At 41.3% G+C, this 20460-nt stretch overlaps 4 protein-coding genes across 10 annotated transcripts in view; all 4 read right to left on the reverse strand.

Annotated features, from left to right (window-relative positions):
- LOC113453925 (uncharacterized) overlaps positions 1-20460 on the reverse strand; it is a 125128-nt gene that overhangs the window by 31237 nt on the left and 73431 nt on the right. The window lies entirely within an intron of this gene.
- Positions 1-20460, reverse strand: part of LOC113451462 (uncharacterized) — a 106587-nt gene that overhangs the window by 12681 nt on the left and 73446 nt on the right. The window contains exon 1 of one of the 2 annotated variants that reach the window (XM_087928242.1): positions 15368-15434. The exons of the other annotated variant lie outside the window; for it this stretch is intronic. The gene's annotated coding sequence lies outside the window, so the exon portion shown is untranslated. Of the gene's footprint in view, positions 1-15367; positions 15435-20460 lie in introns of those variants that run through there. 2 annotated transcript variants of the gene reach the window in all.
- On the reverse strand, positions 5958-8632 carry LOC113451466 (uncharacterized). The gene is given in 3 exon segments (XM_087922951.1): positions 5958-7491; positions 7993-8056; positions 8059-8632. Coding segments are annotated over 3 exon segments (1218 nt in total). The 3' UTR covers positions 5958-6911.
- LOC113451459 (uncharacterized) overlaps positions 11189-20460 on the reverse strand; it is a 126837-nt gene continuing 117565 nt past the window's right edge. The window contains exons 1-3 of one of the 6 annotated variants that reach the window (XM_087928422.1): positions 15368-15434; positions 14669-14728; positions 11189-14591 (exon numbers count right to left, since the gene is read on the reverse strand). In XM_087928422.1, the coding sequence (XP_087784548.1) occupies positions 13141-14112 (972 nt within the window). In that variant the 5' untranslated portion in view covers positions 14113-14591; positions 14669-14728; positions 15368-15434 and the 3' untranslated portion in view covers positions 11189-13140. Of the gene's footprint in view, positions 14595-14668; positions 14729-15367; positions 15435-20460 lie in introns of those variants that run through there. The other 5 variants (XM_087928426.1, XM_026722850.2, XM_026722849.2 and 2 more) reach the window with 5 other exon arrangements.

Genomic DNA, 20460 nt, shown 5'->3' on the forward strand with positions numbered 1-20460 from the left:
CCTGAGGCTCTTAGGAGCCAAAAGTTATCCTGGACGGCAGAGGAATGCTTTGGTTGTTGAGAGGAGCGGACAGTCTCCTTGACTGACCTGAAGAAAACCCCTCCATCCGAACTAAAAAGAGAATTGCCAGCATAGCTAAATCAAAACCAGTAAGTCAGCTGAGACAGAAGTGAAAAACAAAGGAAAGATCTTGTAACTGCGTGCTTAGTCTTGGTTAGAATCACTCAAATTTCTGCAGTGGAATTTTCCTTGGAAAGTGGGACTCAAAGAAGGAAAATAACTGTGATTAACGATCTGGAGTGACTGTCAGATTTAGTTATAAAAAAAAAAGGTATTGCAACTAGAAGTAACTTTAAAAGTAAAGGACAGATTGGATTAGTTAACCCAAATTTCTGGACTGTATTTTTAATACTACTCAACTTGAAGAACTTTAGGAAACTATTGCAAAACAATCTTATTCAGAGACATATTGATTGTAGTTAAAGTGTTTTAATTCAGCGAGTTTTGCTCTTTCAAAAACCCAGCGTGCTTTGAACATCCTGTTACAGCCTTTTGTTTACAGAGTAATAACAGCAGCAATCAGAGCAATAAATTCCTCTTACCCAGTCTATCACAGCTGCTAGAAAAACAAACAGCCCTTTCCTTAAAGACTCTCAATACTACCTCATTACTTTAATCAAACACCCATTAATTCATTACCTCAAAACTTACAACTTTTCTACCTCATCACCTACATCAATGATTAGATAATTTCTATAAAATATTTTATTAATGGTTTAATTGATTTATTGTATTAATTGATTAGTGTGATTAGAGTGTTTAGTGCAAATAGTGTGATTACTGACTAGTTTAAAAGATCAAGATTCATGTAATTTAATTGATTAGTAAAATCAGTGATTTAGTGAATTTAATTGAACAGTGTGACTAATGATTAGTGTAATTAATTGATTAGTAGTTAGTGTAATTAATTGATTAGGTTGATTGTTGCTTAGGAAATTATCTGACTAGAGAGATTACTGCAATTGATTGATTGGTGTGATATTGGCTATACTGATTACCCAAAATTGTTCCATTAATTAATTCAATCAACGTACTATCTTAACAAACCTACCATGCCAAGAAAAAAATCCAATGCCAAACCACAACCTAAAGAGAAATTAATCCCCAACAATGAACCACAAGACTCCTACACATGCCTTAAATGCTACAAAACTCTAAAGGATAATGAAAACTCCATCAAATGTTCTCTGTGTAACAAATACGCTCATCATGACTGCTTGGGATTACCCAAGCAAATGATTCAATACCTGGAATCATGCAATGAGTTTCCATATCTCTGCAAATCATGCAGACCCATACTGGATCTGTTGAAAAGAGTTGATACCATTGAAACACGATTAACATCCCTTGAAACCATAGTAGCATCTGTGGACGCCTTAAAAGAAAGATTATCCAACCTCGAAAAAAAAGACACAACGCAAAAACCTGAACATCCAGTAGCTACAAACCACATCTCTACCCAATAACCACAACCCAATCCACAACCCAATCCACAAAAAAAACATAACCCAGACAAATATTGATATCCCAATCCTCATCAGAGAAGCTGTTGAGCATGAACGGAAACGTCCAAACGCCATCTTATTTGGTCTAGAGGGCATCAATGATAATGATGACATCACAACTGTCCGAAACATCATCAGTGATTATCAAGCATCAACCATCTCCCCTGATGAAATACTTGACATTTCCCGCATTGGCCGAGAGCTCAAAAACAGAGACGGCTCTGTGACCCCACGCTTCTGCAGGGTCATTTGCAAAAATGAATCAAGCAAACGCAAATTCATTTACACTATAAATTCACTTGCCAAAACCAACACCAACCATAAGAACCTCCGTTGTCGCCCTGACCTAACCATACAGCAACGTGCCCGCTCCCGTGTACTCCGCACTGAACTCAAAAAACATCTAGACAATGGAGAGAAGGACCTGTACATTGACTACCATGCTGACTGTATCAAAAGTAAGTCACACATCCCGCAACTCAGCTTTAACCTTCAACCACAACCCTACCTCAACCAATCCACCATCACCCAAGACTAGGCACGCACGCCCCTAACTACCTCAATTCCAACTACTGCTGGCCTTAAATGCAAGCTACCCAATGCAAGAAGCCTTGTAAATAAAATACCTGAATTTTTCCTCCTACTAAATATGGCTAAATTCGACATTATATTTGTCTGTGAAACATGGCTCAACACATCTCTCCCTGACTCCATTACCACAGTAAGAGACTATCATGTTTACCGATCAGATCGTGAAACTCGTAGAGGAGGTGATGTTGCTATCTTCTATAAAAAGTCCTTACATCTAAAAAATATCCAAGTTACCCAGGAGCTTGCTCTTCCTGAGACTATTATCTGTGAACTATCCTTAAATATCACAATTTGATTCTTACTATGTTACAGAGCACCTGATTATGATATCGAACATGTAAACAAGCTAAATACACTACTAACATGGGCAGCATCCTGCCCATACCCTTTTATCTTTCTTGGTGATTTCAATCTGCCTCATATTGACTGGACCCTAAATGAATGTACAACTGAAACCATACACGCAACCTTCTACAATGCTGTTACAAATCTGGGACTGGAACAACTAGTAACCAACAACACTAGACTAAACAACTGCCTCAATCTCATCTTCTGCAATAGTTTGAATTTAATTTACGGAATACAAACTAAAGAACCGTTTTCCAGTAGTGACCACAATATGATTGACTTTTGTCTCAACATACGTCCACACAAAAACCACCACAATGACGTAATCCCCAATTATAACTTCAAAAAAGGCAACTATGATCTTATAGACAACAATCTCTCATCCCTTGATTGGCAATCTCTATTCACTGGATGCAATACTGTTGAAGACCATTACAACATATTTTTACTTGAAGTCAAAAGAGTCATCAAACTATATGTACCAACAACAACTCCCAAAACAAACAAAAAAACAGATTGCCCATAACAATAAGGAAACTTCAATCCAAAAAGAGATCACTCTGGCGGAAAAACAAATCTGGTCACGTTGCCAATTTCAAAAGCCGATACAAAAATTTATGCCACCAGATAAAGACCGAATGCACCAATTATCACATTAAACAAGAGGAAAACCTTCTAAGCACCAATTCCACCAGTGCTTTTTACAATTTTGTAAACAACAAACTAAAAGATTCAAGGTCCATCCCACCCCTGATAGGACCTAATGGTAAAGACTGCAACGCCAACACCATTAAAGCCAACATCTTTAAGACATTTTTTGGCTCAGTATTTGTAAACAGCAATGGATCATGCCCAGTATTTCCTAGCCGAACCACAGATAACTACAATGATCTAATACATATCGATTTTACAGAAGACAATGTTGAAAAAGCACTTCGCAATCTAAAACCATCTCTATCTATTGGACCGGATGGAATATGTGCCTACTTCTTAAAAAAGCTACCCACTGCCATAGCCAAACCTCTAAGCATAATCTTTGAAAAATCTTTCAGGACCAGTTCCTTGCCTAACCTATGGTCACAAGCCACGGTCATCCCCATCTTCAAAAAGGGAGACCCCAGCCTAGTTGAAAATTACAGACCAATCTCCTTATGCTGCGTCACCTGTAAAGTCATGGAATCAATTATTAACCAATCCATCATCCCCCACTTAGAGACAAACAACCTACTCTCCAATAAACAATTTGGTTTCAGAAAAAAACTATCCTGTAATCTGCAACTCTTACACTGCAAAAACATATGGACTACACAACTTGATCAGGGCAAAACAATAGATGCAATCTACATAGACTTCTGTAAAGCCTTTGATTCAGTGGTACACGACAAACTACTACTAAAAATAAAATCCTATGGTATCTCTGGACAACTGCATAACTGGATAGAAGCATTCCTGTCAAACAGACAACAAATGGTCAAAATTGGGAGCGTCCTATCAAATTCTGTACCTGTCAATAGTGATGTCCCCCAAGGCAGTGTTCTAGGACCAACTCTCTTCATACTCTACATAAATGACCTCTGTGATCATATTAAGAGCAACTGCGTTCTTTTCGCTGATGATGTAAAGCTGTTCAACACCACAGACAATACTGCTACCCTTCAAAAAGACCTTGACTATGTATCAGAATGGTCAAACAGATGGCAACTTCAAATCTCAACAAATAAATGCTCTGTCTTACATATTGGCAAAAAAATCAGAAAATAAAATACAAGCTGAATAGTCAAGATCTTGTTGATGATCCAAGCTCTGTAAAGGACCTTGGAATACTCACCTCTAATGATCTAAGTGCTAGAGCCCACTGCAACTACATAGCCAAAAAGGCATTAAGAGTTGTTAACCTAATCCTACGTAGCTTTTTCTCTGGTAATATCACACTACTAACTAGAGCATACAAAACATTTGCTAGACCAATACTTGAATACAGCTCATCAGTCTGGAACCCACATTGCGTATCTGATATTAGCACAATTGAGAAAGTCCAGAAATATTTCACAAGAAGAGTTCTCCACTCCTCTACTCGTTGTAGAATACCTTATGCCACCAGACTTGAAATTCTAGAACTAGAAAACCTTGAATTACACCGTCTTCGGTCTGATTTAAGCATGGTATATAAAATCATACATTGCAATGTCCTACCCATCAATGAATACTTCAGCTTCAACCATAACAACACAAGAGCACACAACAGATACAAACTCAAGGTTAACTGCACCAAGCTTGATTGCAGGAAATACGACTTCAGCAACAGAGTGGTCAGTGTCTGGAATACTCTACCTGATTCTGTAGTTTCTTCCCCAAACCCCAAAAACTTTAACCTCAGACTGTCTACTATTGACCTCACCCCTTTCTTAAGACGTCTGTAGGGGGCGGGCATAAGCGTACCAACGTGCCTACCGTCCCTGTCCTATTGGTTCTTTTATTTTTCTTATATGTACCCATTTCATGTATTCATAACTATGTATACACTTATACTTATTATCTTGTAAACAATTGACAAATCAAATCAAATCAAATAAATAAAATAAATAAAAATAAAGTGCAGGCGGGCTTTGCTCCGCACTAAGGTTCCAGCCATCGCCAACGCTGACAGGGCAACAGCTCTTTCATCCATCTACCATGACAGGGAGCCGCAGCAGAGGGATGAAAGAGCCGCATGCAGCTCTGGAGCCGTGGGTTGCCAACACCCACCCCAACCATTTCTTTGCCTACCTGATTTACAGCTCTGTCACGTTTTTCTGTCACGTTTCTTGCCATAGTGTGCAGGAAAACAAAAGTTTGTGGGACTAAAAAAAAAAGTTCACACAATCAATTCCAACTTTGCAATATCTTTTTCTTTTACGAGAAGTTGGAATAGATTGAGTGAACTTTTTTTTTTAGTCCCTGCAAACGAAGGGCAGGCCTTTATCCTCCTGGTCTTCCGTAAAGGAAGAAAGCTCTAGCTCTCCCCTTAAGCACTGGGATAAGAAGAGAGGAGTGCATATCAGAAGACTGATTTGGAGCCATGTTTTTGTTTTAATATATTTGGTTTTAACATGGTCTTTAATTTATTGATCAGGAGCTGGCCAGAGTTTGTCATAAGATGAGTGGCTGCCTAACTTAAAGAAACCCGAGGAAAAAGTAATGAATCTGAAAAAAGGCCCCACTGAGGCTGCCCATCTGCAAGTTGCTTGAGGCACTGAAGTTCTAGGCATTTCTTAAATTATCAAATTTATATGCTGCTAATCCTGCAGTTAAATTCTCCAATTTAAGTCCTTGCAAGGAGAAAGGATTTGGAGAAGGAATGGTAGTGGGAATGAATGTAGTTAGTAAGGCCAGGAGGCCCGATTAACCTCCAATACGAACAAAAGCAAAAATCAAAAGCAAGAATCACCCAGATCATCCAAATGCCATCAACTATGCCAGAGGTGCCCTTTATTTGCAGAGCAAGTACATGTTAAATGTGAAGGCTTTGCATTTTGCTATTTGCAATATATGGGGTGATTGGTTTCCGTATCAAGGTTTAATCTCTAACAGTCATGTGGGTTGGGCTGCCATATACATTTTCTTACTAAATAAAAATACATACATACCTACATGTTTATATCCCCCTTTATTTTATATAGAAAAAACTCAAGGTGGCAAGCATACATGATACAGAGCCACGCTCGCTTTCAGCAAAGCGGTCCCTCTCAACTCCATAAAACTGAACTACTGAACTGGGGCAGAGAAAGGAAGCTCAGATCAGATTAGAGGCCTGCAGGCTAAAACATACAAAGACCGGTTGCAAGAACTGGGCATGGCTAGTCTAATGAAGAGAAGGACAAGCGGTAAAATGATAGCACTGTTCCAACATCTTAAAGGCTGTCACAGAGAAGGGGACAAGCTATTTCCCAAAGCACCAGAAGGCCAGACAAGGAACAATGGACAAAAATTGGTCAAGAAGAGAATCAACCTAGAACTAATGAGAAATTTTCTGACAGTGGCGACAATCAACCACGGCTTTCCTTCAGTAGTTGTGGTTGCTCCATCACTGGAGGCTTTTAAAGAAGAGACTGGACAGCCACTTGTCAAAAATGGAATAGGGCCTGCTGCTTGAGTAGAGGGTTGGACTACTAGTTGACATACCAAGTTTCTTCCAACTTTGTTATTCTATTCTATTCCTTATTTGATACTAAAACATGTTTCACTAAAAAGAATCATACTAGAAATTAAATGGTTAATTACTCAGCTGTGTTTTCCAATCAAGAGACAAGAAACAAAATACAAGATTCCTCTACACATATCAGATTTTGCCTCATTTGGAATTTCTTGTGTGTGAAAAGAGAGGAATCATGTGCGAAAAATCTGTCTGCAATCTGGGTGTTTGAATGGTTACTCGCCTATGTGTAACCTTACATGATTTATAAGACCAGACCTACTACTGAAATCTTTCACACAATCTGGACATTCATAGGGTCTCTCTCCAGTGTGAGTCCTCCAGTGTTTCACCAAATTGGAATTCTGACTAAAACTTTTCCCACATTCGAGACATTCATGAGGTTTTTCTCCTGTGTGAGTCCTCCGGTGTATCACCAAGTAGGAATTTTGAATAAAACTTTTCCCACACTCCAGACACTCATATGGGTTTTCTCCTGTGTGAGTCCTCTGGTATTTCACCAGGTAGGAATTCTGACTGAAACTTTTCCCACAATCTGGACACTCATGTGTTTTTTCTCCTGTGTGAGTTCTCTGGTGTCTCACCAGCTTGGAATTCTGAGGGAAGCATTTCCCACACTCCAGACACTCATATAGTCTCTGTTTTCTGTGAGTGTTCCGGTGCTTCACCAGTTCAGATTTGCAAATGAAACTTTCCTGACATTCTGGACACATGTACATTTTCTCTGCCATGTGAGTCTTCTGATGTATTACCAGGTGGAAATTCCAACTGAATCTTTTCCCACAATCCAGGCAATCATTCAGTTTTTTTCCTTTGTGAGTATTCTGGTCTTGCACCAGGTTGGAAGTCTGACTGAAACTTTTTCCGCAATCAGGACACTCATATGATTTCTCTCTCCTGTGAGTCTTCTGGTGAATAAGCAAGTTGGAATTTCAAATGAAACTTTTCCCACAATCCAGACATTGATACCGTTTATCCCGTGTGTATTCTCTGGTGTACTACCAGGTGAGAATTATGATGAAGAATTTTCCCACAATCTGCACATGTATATTGTTATGTCCCTGGAACTTGCAAGAGTTCCCACCCAGGTCCGCTCACGCTGCGGGGGCGTTTGCTGTTCCTCATTGGCTGGTTTCCCCCAGCAGCCGGCTATAAAAGCAGGCTGCGGGGTTCAACCAGTCGCTGATCGCTGCGAGCCAGTTCCAGGCTTGGTTAGCACGCTCAGTCCTTTATTGTCACAATAAAGTATTTGTTGCACCCATGCCCTGGTCTAGCCTCTCATTGCTCAACTACAACATATATGGTTTCTCTCCCTTGTAAGTCCTCTGGTGTTTTACCAGATAAGAATTCTGACTGAAACTTTTCCACAGTCAGGACATTCATAGGGTTTCTTTCCTGTGTAAGTTCTCTGATGTTTCACCAGATCGGAATTACAACTGAATCCTTTCTGACAATCTGAACACTCATGCTGTTTCTTTCCTGTGTGAGACATCTGATGTTTCACAAGGTAGGGTTTCTGACTAAAGCATTTCCCACAATCATGACATTTATGTGGTTTTGCTCCTGTGTGAGTCCTCTGATGTTTCACTAAATCGGAACTGCAACTGAAACCTTTCCCACAATATAGGCACCGGTACAGTTTCTCTCCTGTGTGTGTCTTCTGATGTATCACCAGATAGGAATTCTGACTGGAACTTTGACAATCACGGCATTTATATGGTTTCTCTCCTGTATGAATCCTCTGATGTTTCACCAGGTCACATTTCCAAAAGAAATCTTTCTCACAATCAGGACACTCATATGGTTTCTCTCCTGTGTGAGTCCTCCTATGCTCCACCAGGTGGGAATTCAAACTGAAACCTTTTCCACAATCTGGGCACTCATATGGTTTCTTTCCTGTGTGAGTCCTCTTTTGTCTCACCGTTCTAGTATGCATGCTAAATCTTTTGTCAAATTTCTCTCCAGTAAAGTTTTTGCTACACTCCAAATATTTGTATTGTTTTTCACTGGGTGGTTCATCTCGTGCATAATCACCTGTGATCTACAAGTTCGATTTTCCCCATTCTTGGCAGTCTTGAGTAGGCCAAAAATGTTTCTTACTTGGAGGTTCTTTGCTTCAAGCCACTCTCCTTCATCATTATGTGCCAAAAATTGTGTGCGCATTTTGTGCCAACCAGAAGGCAATGCGTGCCCCCCATGCCCCCTGCGCATGTGCACACAATCACCCCTGCTGCCCCCCCTTGACTTCATTGTGCCTCCCAGCTGATTTTTGGCCCTTTTGGGCCTCCCAGAGGCTTGAGGGAAGCTTCAGCAGCCTTTGCAGGCTGAAAAATGGGCCTGCTCGTCACTTCCGGTATTTCCGGAAATACAGGAAGTAATGAAATGGGCCTATTTTTCAGCCTGCAAAGGCTGCAGAGGCTTCCTTCAAGCCTCTGGGAGGCTGCAAATCAGCTGTGAGGCGTACACATACAGTGAGGTAAGTTTGCCTGGGGCTTGTGTGCCCGCACAAATGTGCCACCTGTGGTATGCATGCCATAGGTTCGCCATCACGGCCCAACACCATTTCAGACATGGGGCTGTCCCGTCTCTTCTTAAAAACCTCCAGTTTTTAACAACTCCTCTTTTTTTTTTGAAAACAGTTTTATTAATTTTAACAACAAAAACACATAAAACATAAAAACATCATCCTTTCCTTCATGAGTTTACAGACAGTCTATCGGTTGGTTTATCACTTTTTTTTTGTGCATCCATTTCATAGTCTCCATTGTAGTTATATTGCATAATAGTTCATATTATCAATCAACAATTATATAGCCTGATATCATTATTAAACAATCATTTGACTATAATTTTATTAATTCATACTTTATAACAGGACCATCTAGTCCTAGTCTGTCCTATCGGGTCTTGTAGGGAAGCCCTCATTGTCACTCCAACTGCAACTAGACACAAGGACTGTTTTTTCCCCAAATGCCATCACTCTGCTAAAAAAAATCATTCCCTAAATACTCTCCAACTATTTACTATGTCTGCATTACTATTACTATTGCTCCCATCCTTCCTTTCACCCATCTCCCACTTATGATTGTAACCTTATTGCTTATATCCTAATGATTTATATTGACTGTTTCCTAGTATGATTTGATTGCTTATTGTACCCTATGACGGTTATTAAGTGTTGTACCTTATGATTCTTGACGAATGTATCTTTTATGTATACTGAGAGCATTTGCACTAGGACAAATTCCTTGTGTGTCCAATCACACTTGGCCAATAAAGAATTCATACTTTCTTTCTTTTATTTTCTTTCCTTTCTCTCTTTCTTTCTCTTTCTTTCTTTCTTTCTTTCTTCCTTTCTTTCTTTCTACCTACTTACCTACCTACCTAAACGCAAAGTGCCATCAGGCAACAAGCGCACCGACCTTGGGGATAAATAAGCAAAGACTCTTCCAGCCAGTTCTTCATCTTGGGGGTGCAGGATAACTCCCTGAAACTATCTTTGCAACTGACAGAAGCTTGAAGAGTGATGCTTAATCCTTACCTTCACAAGATTAGCCAGGTGCTGCATCATAAAAATTGAAAAAGGTCTTGTTTGTATGTGCAGCCTTAAACGATTGCCTCCTTCATATCCCTTTAATAGAATGAAATACAGGACAAAACCTTGAAGCTCCCACACACATTGCTTCCAAACACATCTAGACAGGAGACATTATTTTTCCATTTGCTTTCTTGCAGGGTCAGAATCTCACTAGAGGCCAGAATTTCTGTCAGCTGCCTTCCCAGTTTCCAGAGAAGTTAACATTCTACCATTGAATATTCCGAGGCAGCATGGGCAAAACATTTGGAGGGTGCTAGTTTGTAGAAAGCTGATCTAAAAAGTCCTGGGCTTCAATAGTTGGCTCTCAATTCCTCTCCCAGGCCCAGAAAGGAGCAGGCCTGGAAGCCACCCACTTCCCCGTAGCTCTCACCTGCTGGCCTGGAACTCCCACCTCTTTCCACATAACGATCAGAAGAGGCCCTCACTTAATGACCCACGGGGTCCTGGGGTCCTGGAGTCGCAACGGCATCGGAAATGTCAGGCTTGTCCTCAGTAAGCAAAGTGGTTTAACATCTACATGAAATTGCTAGGGGAGGTCATCCATTCTGTGATATCCAATTAAGTAGACCGAGTGCTCGATTACAACTTCATTTAGTGACCATCTGAAGTTACAATGGCATGAAAAAAGCGACAGGACCATTTTTCACGCTTAAAAGACCACTGCAGCATGCCCATGGTCATAGGTTCAAAAAGGGAGGCCTTGCACACGGGTCACCCATGCCTTGGTCACCTCCTCTTTGAATCCCTGCATTGGACCACTCAAAAACTTCAACTGGTCAAGAATGTAGCTTCGCACACATTCATGGGAGTCCCTAGATTGCCCATGTAACACCTTTGTTGTGCAAGCTGCACTGGATTAGTTTCTTTACAAGTGTTAACTGAAGATACTGGTCATCAGCTTTAAAGTTGTTTCTTTATTATGCGCTTAGAATAAGATACCACCCACAAGTGCTTCATAGCTCTTTCAGTTTATTGTCCCCAACAATTCAACTCATTATACCAATCTGAGAGAGATGGAAGACTGAGTCAACCTTGAGCCTCGTCAGGATCAAATTCCAGGCTGTGGGCAGATTCAGCCAGCAAAACTGAATTCTAACCACTGAGTCACCAGGGCACCTGTCACTAATATCCCACCTTTCTTATTTTTGCATCCATCCACCAGGTGAGATAAGATGGCCACGAACCTAGCCCCTTTCTTTAAATATTTGTACTGAATTTTTAGTCCATTGCTGACCCTGCATCAGCTTAATTTGGAAGCAGGTGGTTTTTTATTCATTTAATTCAGGAGTCCCCAACCACCAGGCCACAGACCGGTACCGCTCCATGGAACATTTTCTACCAGGCTGCCGGTTTGCTGGGGGCCGCCATCTTGTTTTGATGAGAAAGTGTTTCCGGTGAGCTTTTCCGGTTGGAAAGCAGCGTTTGGGTCCTGAAGGAATCCTCGCACCTTAGTTTCATCGAAGGGAGGGGGCGGCTTCGAACAAAACTAAGGCGCGAGGATTCTTTCAGCACCCAAGGTAAGGCGAGCCGAGCGACCGTCCTGAAGCCCATCGACAAAGGTACAAAGGAGGAGTTGAAGGTGGTGGGGAGAAGTGGGGGACAGCTGGCTGGCCGGACTCTCGGCTCGCCCTGCCATGCGTGCTGATGCCGGTACCGGGCCGCGGATCATTTTGTGATGCCGGTACCGGGTCGTGGCACAAAAAAAGTTGGGGGCCACTGATTTAATTTATATGCCACTAATCCTGAGATGAACTTCTCCAACTTAATGCCTGTGAGTTCCAAGCAAGAATGGCACCAGTCACGAAAATAATTACTAAGGCCAAGAGGCCGAATTAACTTATACATTGAACAAAAGCAAAAATCATGATTTTGGGATTCCCAGACCATTAAATTGCTATCAACCTTGCTAGATATGCCCTATAGGTACAAGGAAAGTATATATGAAGCTTTGCATTTTGCCTATTGCTATATATGGGGTTTATTGGTTTCTGTATTAAGTTTTTACTGCTCTAAACTGTGAGAGTTGGGCAGCAAAATATATTTTCTTCCCAAGTAAAAATAAATGCATACAAACCCACATAGTTTACATCGCCCTTTATATTATACATAGAAATAACTCAAGGCAGCAAGCATGCTTTCTAGAGATCCATGCTCACTTTCTCTCACCCAGCAAAGGAGTTCCCCTCGGTTCCGTAAAACTGAACTACTGCACTGGGCTATAGAAAGGAAGCTCAGATCAGATAAGAAGCCTGCAGGCTAAAACATATGAAGAACGGTGCTTGCATGGCTAGTCTAGTGAAGAACCAGCAATGACATGATAACAGTCTTCTAATATTTGAGGGGCTGTCACAGACAGGACGGGAGCAATCTGTTTTCCAAAGCACTCGAAGGTCAGACAAGGAAAAATGGATAGAAACTGATCAAGGAAAGATTAAAACTAAAACTAAGAAGACATTTTCTGACAGCAAGAACAATCAACCAATGGAACAGCTTTGCCTTCAGTAGTTATGCTTTCAAGAAGAGACTCAACTGCCACGTGTCAGAAATAATATAAAGTCGATTTCTTGACCAATGGGTTGAGCTAGATGACATACAAAGTCCCTTTCAACTTTATTATTCTATTCTGTTCTAGTCTATTCCTCACTCATTAGACACTAAGACAAGTTTCACTAAAAAGAAACATGCAAGTAATTAAATGTTGTTCAACTGGGCTTCCATTGAGAGACAAAAAATGAAATTCAAGATTCCTCTACCTACATCAAATTTTACCTCAGGAAGAATTTCTTGTGTGTGGTAAGGGAGGAATTTTGTGCGAAACACTGTCTGCTATCTGGGTATTTGAAAGGTTACTCCCCTATGTGTAACTTTACATGATTTATAAGGGTAGACATATAACGGAAATCTTTCCCACAATCTGGACATTCATATGGTTTCTCTCCTGTGTGAGTCCTCTGGTGTATCACCAAATGGGATTTCCGATTGAAACTTTTCCCACATTCAAGACACTTATACGGTTTTTCTCCACTGTGAATCCTCTGGTGTTTCATCAAGTAGGAATTCTGATTGAAACATTTCCCACAATCTGGACACTTATATGGTTTTTCTCCTATGTGAGTTTTCTGGTGTATGACCCGGTTAGAATTCTGACTGAAGGTTTTTCCACAATACAGACAGTCGTATGGTTTCTCTCCCGTGTGAATTCTCTGGTGTATCAACAGCTTGGAATTTCGAGGGAAGCATTTCCCACAATCCACACACTGATACAGTCTCTCTTCTCTGTGACTCTTTCGGTGCTTCACTAGTTCAGATTTACAACGGACACTTGCCCGACAATCTGGACACTCGTACAATTTCTCTCCCGTGTGAGTCCTCTGGTGATTCAACAGGTAGGAATTGTGACTGAAACTTTTCCCACAATCAGGACATTTATATGGTTTCTCTCCTGTGTGAGTCCCCTGGTGTTTCACCAGGTTAGCTTTCCGAGAGAAATCTTTCCCACAATCAGGACACTCATATGGTCTCTCTCCTATGTGTCTCCTCTGATGTTCTACCAGGAGAGAATTGCAATTAAAACTTTTCCCACAATCTTGACATTTATATGGATTTTCTCCTTTGTGAGTCATCTGGTGTATGTTCAGGTGACAAATCCAAATGAAACATTTTCCACATTCGGAACACTTATATGGTTTCTCTTCTGTGTGAGTCTTCTGGTGTATTACCAGATCAGAATTCTGTGTGAAACTTTCCCCACAATCAGGGAATACAAAGTTTGTCTCCCTAGCCTGAGTCCTCTTTTGTCTCACCACATTGGTATTCATGCTTAATCTTTTCTTGTACTGGCAGCACTAGTAGATTTTCTCTCCAGAATGGGTCATTCAATGAATCATGAGGAAGCTTTTCTGAGTAAAGCTTTTCGCACACTCCAAATAGTTGTATGAGTTTTCATTAGGTGGATCCTCTCATGCATAATCAGTTTTGATCTGCAAGCTGTGTTTTTTTCCACAATAAGCAGTCTGTGACGTGTTTCCCAAAACTGATATTTTTGGAAAAATATTCCTTAGGAGGCAAAAAATATTTGTGATTTGGAGGTTCTTTGATTCAACCCATTATTTTCTTTCTCAAAGGTTTTAAATTATGCCAACTCATTTTGGCTATCCAAATGACCTCTTTCTTCCCACTAACCACCAGGTATATCCCTCTTTTTCTTTATTTTCATGCAATGTTTTTTTGAGTTCCAGATACTGTATTTTCTCCAGGCGAAAAATTTCTTCTTGTTATTTTCTCCCTTGTCTCTCATCTGCTGAGGAAGAAGGAAAGTTATTATTACAATTTGCAGAGAAAATGGAAAATATTTCAATTGATGGCTTGTTTTACATTTTAATGCAGTTTCTCATTCTCTGTTGTCCAAGCTGCTCTTCTTGGCATCCTCCTTGTCTGTAAGATACATATTAATGTGTTAAGTTACATTATTGTGTAAGCACTAGTGTAGTACATGAGAAAGCAGCAAAAAAAGCCCCTATGTTTGCATGAAAAAAACCCAACACTGTAGTTTAATCTCAAAAAATTCTCTTTCTGGCCTGGGTAGATCAGACAAATATGCAAGCATATTCACGCAGAAATAAAGACCTATGAATTTATATGTTTGTAGACATCTACGTATATTTATTTCAGTGTGCAAAATGTTCGAGAAGTGCATTTACTCAAATTTTTTGATCTAATTTTAGAAAGGTGCAGACACTAGTTCCCAAATCCTATGCAAAATATCCGTTTTCCCCATGAAACTCCTCGCTTTCCATCAAAACAACTATAAATCACAAGGAATTAAGTGTTACATGAAGGATGAGGGAGCCCTTTAAGAAATACGAAAAATAAAGACTTTTTAAATGTCCCAAATCTCCCAGCAGAAAATCGCAGGCACGAGTTTTAAATCATGCAGCAAAAGGATAATAACGTTTGGGGAAAGAAAGAATACGAAGCAGCAGCCCATATGTTTCAGCCTTGTCCCTTCGCTGCTTCCTTGCCGCGGGGGCCCGACTTGCTCCCGGCTTCTCCTCCGACCTGCCCTCCACTCACCTCCCAGGAGCCGCTTCGACCCCTTCAAGCAGCACAAAAGGTTCCGCTGAGACGCCATCATCCTCCCGTGGCTGACCCGGAAGCGGAGGTTCCTCTGCCCTTCACTTCTCCTTTATAACTTCTCTAGCAATCCAATCCTCTATCGTTTCAACTCTTTCCTCTCTTTCTCTTCCCTAGAATAGCTTTGTCGCCCTTGCCTGTTTTATACGCGCGAGGGTTGTTTCCTCTGTAGATCGCCATCTAGCGACATAATAGCCGTATTGCTCGTTCTACCTGAAGGCGTTTGAAAGATGTTCTCATTTTATTCTGGGCTTCCTTAAGTGCCATCAAGTCCTATTTGACTCCCATCGAGCTCATCGGGGGAGCACCCCCGTCCCATCGAGCTTTTCTCCCGGAGGATCCATCCCCAAACCTTTTCTTTCAGGTCCCTCCAAGAGGGCGCTCCTTGTCCCTGGAGCTGAGCCCGAAGCTTCGCTTGCTAGAAGGACAACTAAACCAAAGGAAAATTTCCTTTGTGTTTGTATTGGGGGAGGGGGGTTGTTACGTGCAAATTGGAGAGGAAAAAGTGAACCTCCTTTGGTTCCAGGCACTTTTTCCTGGGGGGGGGGGGGGCAAGATAACTGCTCGATACTTGCCTCTGCAACTTAACGAAACTGTAAGAATGAAGCTTCATCCCTTATCTCAGCTGGTTCCTCTCCCCCCAATAAAACGCCATCACTTGCCAAGAAATCAATATGTCAATAAAATCACAATTAATCAAGTGTTAGGTGAGGGAACCGGGTGGTTAAGAAATATGAAAAATAAAGACTTTTAAAGTTGTGTGTGTGTGTATCTGTATGAGGGGTGGAATGAAAATTGGAAAGGAGAAAGTGAACCTCCTTTGGTTTCAGGCACTCTTGGGGAGGGGGGGGAGGGTACAGGATAACTTTGAAACTGGCCTTTGCAACTTAACAGAGTTGTAAGGATGAAGTTTGACCCCTTGTCTCTGCTGGGTTTTTGTTTTTGTTTTTGTCATGAAATTCCTCACTTGCCAGAAAAACAACATGTTAACATAGTCAGAAGGAATCAAATGTTAGGTGAAGACTGAGGGAGATGGGTGGTTAGGCAGTATGAAAAATAAAGTGTTTTTTTTTTTAATCTCCCAAATCTGAAATTCAGAATACAGATGGAGGTGTCTTTATAGGTCTTAGACCAACACCCTGCTCAAGCCAGAGGCCCTGTAGCATTTGAAACAAGTGGCTGTCTGTTTTTTTAAAAAAAAAATCCCAGTGATGAAGCACCCACAACTGAAGGCAAAACTCAGGAAGTTAGGAAGTTTCTCCTCACATCCTGGTCATAAATTGTGTCAACTTCTACTGTCAAAACGATGCTATAGGGCATTGCACACCATAATGTGCAGTGCTGAATTTCAGATGGAGTTTGGTTGGAACATTGACACAAGGACAGTTTTTACCCAAATGCCATCACTCTGCTAAACAACTAATTCCCACAACAGTCAAATTATTTACTAAGGCTGTATTACTATTATTCTTCTCATCCTTCCTACCTAGTACCTATATCTTCCCACTTATGACTATAACCATGTTGGTTGTATCTTTACAATTTATATTTACTTTCCTAATATGATTTTATTGCTTATTAGAAACCTATGACTATCACTAAGTGTTGATCTTATGATTCCTGATGAATGTATTTTATTTTTTTATATACACTGAGAGCATATGTATCAAAGACAAATTCCTTGTGTCCAATCACACTTGTCCAATAAAGAATTGAATTCTATTCTATTCTATTCTATTCTATTCTATTCTATTCTATTCTATTCTATTCATTCCAAGTTGCTTCTCTCCTTGATTAGTTTCCACCCATTGCTTCTTGTCTCGCATTCTGGTGCTTTGGAAGATAAACTGACCCAATCTTGTTTATGGCAGCCCCTCAAATATTGCTTTCAAATATTTCCTCTAGTCATCTTTTCCCTAGAGTAGCCATACCCAAATTCAGCAACCTTCTTTAATCTTTTTGTGTCCTAACCTTTAAATTTTAGTCTTCCAGCAGAGAATTACAAGTAGAAGTTTAAAATTATGCAACATAAATGTAGTAACACTTGGGAAAGAATATGGAGCAGCAGCTGACATGTTTCAGCCTTGATTCTTTGCTGCTTCTACTCAGTGGAGGAAACCAAATGGACGTCTCACTGCAACTGAGCCAGGAGCTTCTTTTGCAAAAACTAAACCAAGGAAAGCTCAGCCCTTTATCTCTTCTAGGATTTTATTTTCTTCTACTTCCACATTTAACTAAGAAACACGGTATTTCCTATTGTGGCCACATCCCTACCTAGCAACTCAAATTCTGGCACCAATTGCTGTCGCCACCTGAGAAACACCCATGTTTCTATTCCAAGCTCAGGAGAGGCCTGAAAGAGTAATTCCCCACCTTCTGGGCAGTTGACATCATGGCAGGCTTTATATGTCCAACAGCAGTTTCCTATGTGTAAGAAAATGATGAGAGATTTTCCTAGCTCAAGGCATTGCTGCAGATTAAGACCTTTTGTAAGTGCATCTGAAGAGGGTCATGAAAGGTTGTGTCAGCCTTCAAGATTTTCTCCCTTTGCTTTGCATCTTTCGGCTGTCATAAGTAACGGGTGGAGGAGGGGGGAAATTATGGGAAGTGAGCTGGAGGTGTTACAAACTAGAACTGTATAAACTGGGGGGGGGGGAGTACATTCTTGCTTAGGTTTCTATTCCTTGCTTAGCTTTCTCTTCTATGCTTTGCGCAGCTGCAAACCTTTATCAAACAATGCCAAGGTCAACGGACAGAAGCCTCATCACCACCTGGAGATGTTCACATGATGATATTCACAACTTTTAATTGGAAGAACCATTTGAACTATTGGCGGTGGGAACATTGCCATCACTTTGCATATGTGATTTACGCATCCATTTTCTCAGATTCAGAATTCTTTTGTTGCTACCACTCGATTTCCAGTAAATCAATTAAAATTAAAAGAGTCTTAAGTATTTCTTTCTTGGATTTTGAATGGAGCAGCAGCTAACAGGTTGGCAGCCTGGGACTTCAACTCACCTTCTGCTTCCAGCTCTGACTTTGCCACCCACAGAAAAGGCTGTGCAGGAGAAAAAAAATCTGGGCCCTTCTCTGTCTTGGTTCAGTCTGGAGTTTATCACCAAAATGCCATTGGTTGCAATTCCTATGGGCTTCTGGAGGGCCTGGGATAGACGAATTACAAATATTATGTACCTCCTAGACTTCTCATCAGGTTTCAATGACAATGAACATATCTTTCTGGACCGATTTTGGGGACTGGAAATGGGAGAAGTGGTGGCATTCAGCAGGTTCTGACCAGTTCTGGGGAACTGGTAGTGGAAACTGTGAGTAGTTCGGAGAACCGGCAAATCCCACCTCTGACTGGCCCCGCCCCCATCTATTCTCTGCCTCCCAAGTCCCAGCTGATCGGCTGGCTGTTCTTTTGTTGCCCTGCACAGGAGAATGGGGCTGCAAAGCAGGTTAGTGGGGTGCGGAGGGAATAGAATTTTGCAGTAACCTTCCCCCAAGAGTGGGGAGGGAATGGAGATTTTACAGCAGGGGTCTCAAACTCAATTTACCTGGGGGGCCGCTGGAGACAGAGTCTGGGTGAGGCTGGGCTGCATAAGGGATTCCACGAAAAACGTTGTTAAAAAAATATCCTCAAATGTCATCAACAGTTAATGATTTCTCCAATACATGAACTGTCCCGAACACATGAATGGAACATTGAATGAAGATCATGAACAGTTCCTCAGAACATGGCTTCTCCAGCTTACTCCTTGCTGCCAGAGACTTGGCAACGCTTCCTCTCACATATCTGAGCCACATTTGGCTTGAGAGAGGAGGCACTTGAGACCCTCAGTATGGCTTGAAGATGATCACCAGTAAGTCTGGACCTGTACTTGGACTTGTTAAAGTTCAGGGTGGAGAAGAAGCCACGACAAGGAACGGCGGGTGGAACTTCCTTCAGAGGTCTATTCCCCCTGCGAGCCGCACTAATATTGTACTTTCATATCACAGTGGGGGCCACAGGATATCGTCCTGCGGGCTGCAATTGGCCCATGAGTTTGAGACCCGTTTTACAGTATCCTTCCCCTGCCACACCCACAAAACCATGCCCATCAAACCACGTCCACAACCAGTAGTAATTTTTTTTAAATCCCACCACTGATTGGCAGGCACTTTTTTACACTTAAAACCAGTGCACCATCCCCATTGTTGCGTGATCTAAATTCAGAAGGTCAGCAATTCACTTATATTTGACAGTTGCAGTGTCCTGGAGTCATTAGATCACCTTTTGTGACTGACCTGATGCATAATCTTGGAGTCCTTCTGGACTCAAGGCTCTTACTTGAGGAGATTGTGACGAGGGGAGGGGCTTTGCACAGATTTATCTATGGCACCAATTGTGTCCTTTCCTGGACGGAGAGGACTTGCACATGGGTCACTCATGCCTTGGTCACCTCCTGTTTGGATTACTACTCTGGGCCTCCCATAAACTTCAAATGCTCCAGAACGCAGCAGCATACACAGTAATGGAGGGACCCCTAGGTTGTCCATGTGACATCTTTGTGGTGCGATTCATTTCTTTAAGGTGCAATTCAACATGTTGGTCACCACCTTTAAAACTATGTCTTTATTATTGCAATAGCACTTAGAATTATATACCACCCCACAGTGTTTTATACCACTCTTGGTTTAATGTCAGAATATTGTCTCCAACAATCTGGGTCCTCATTTTACTGATCTCAGAAGGATGGAAAATGGAATCAACTTTGAGCCTTGCCAGGATCAAACGCCAGGCTGTGGGCAGAGTCAGCTGGTAATACTGCATTCTAACCACTGAGCCACAAGGACACCTGTCATTATTGTCCCACCCACCTTTACTATTTATGCATCCACCTGTCCCAGCAGGTGAGATAAGGTGGGCACGCTCCTACCCTTAAAATATTCATACTGGATAGTTAAGTCTGCAGGGCATTGCAAACCTTGCATCAGAACCTTGATTTGGAACCAGATGTTTGTATTTATTAAATTTAAATGCCTTCAAT

The sequence above is a fragment of the Pseudonaja textilis genome, chromosome 2 (assembly GCF_049901715.1).
Source record: "Pseudonaja textilis isolate UNSWEBS1 chromosome 2, rPseTex1.2, whole genome shotgun sequence".
Lineage (NCBI taxonomy): Eukaryota > Metazoa > Chordata > Lepidosauria > Squamata > Elapidae > Pseudonaja > Pseudonaja textilis.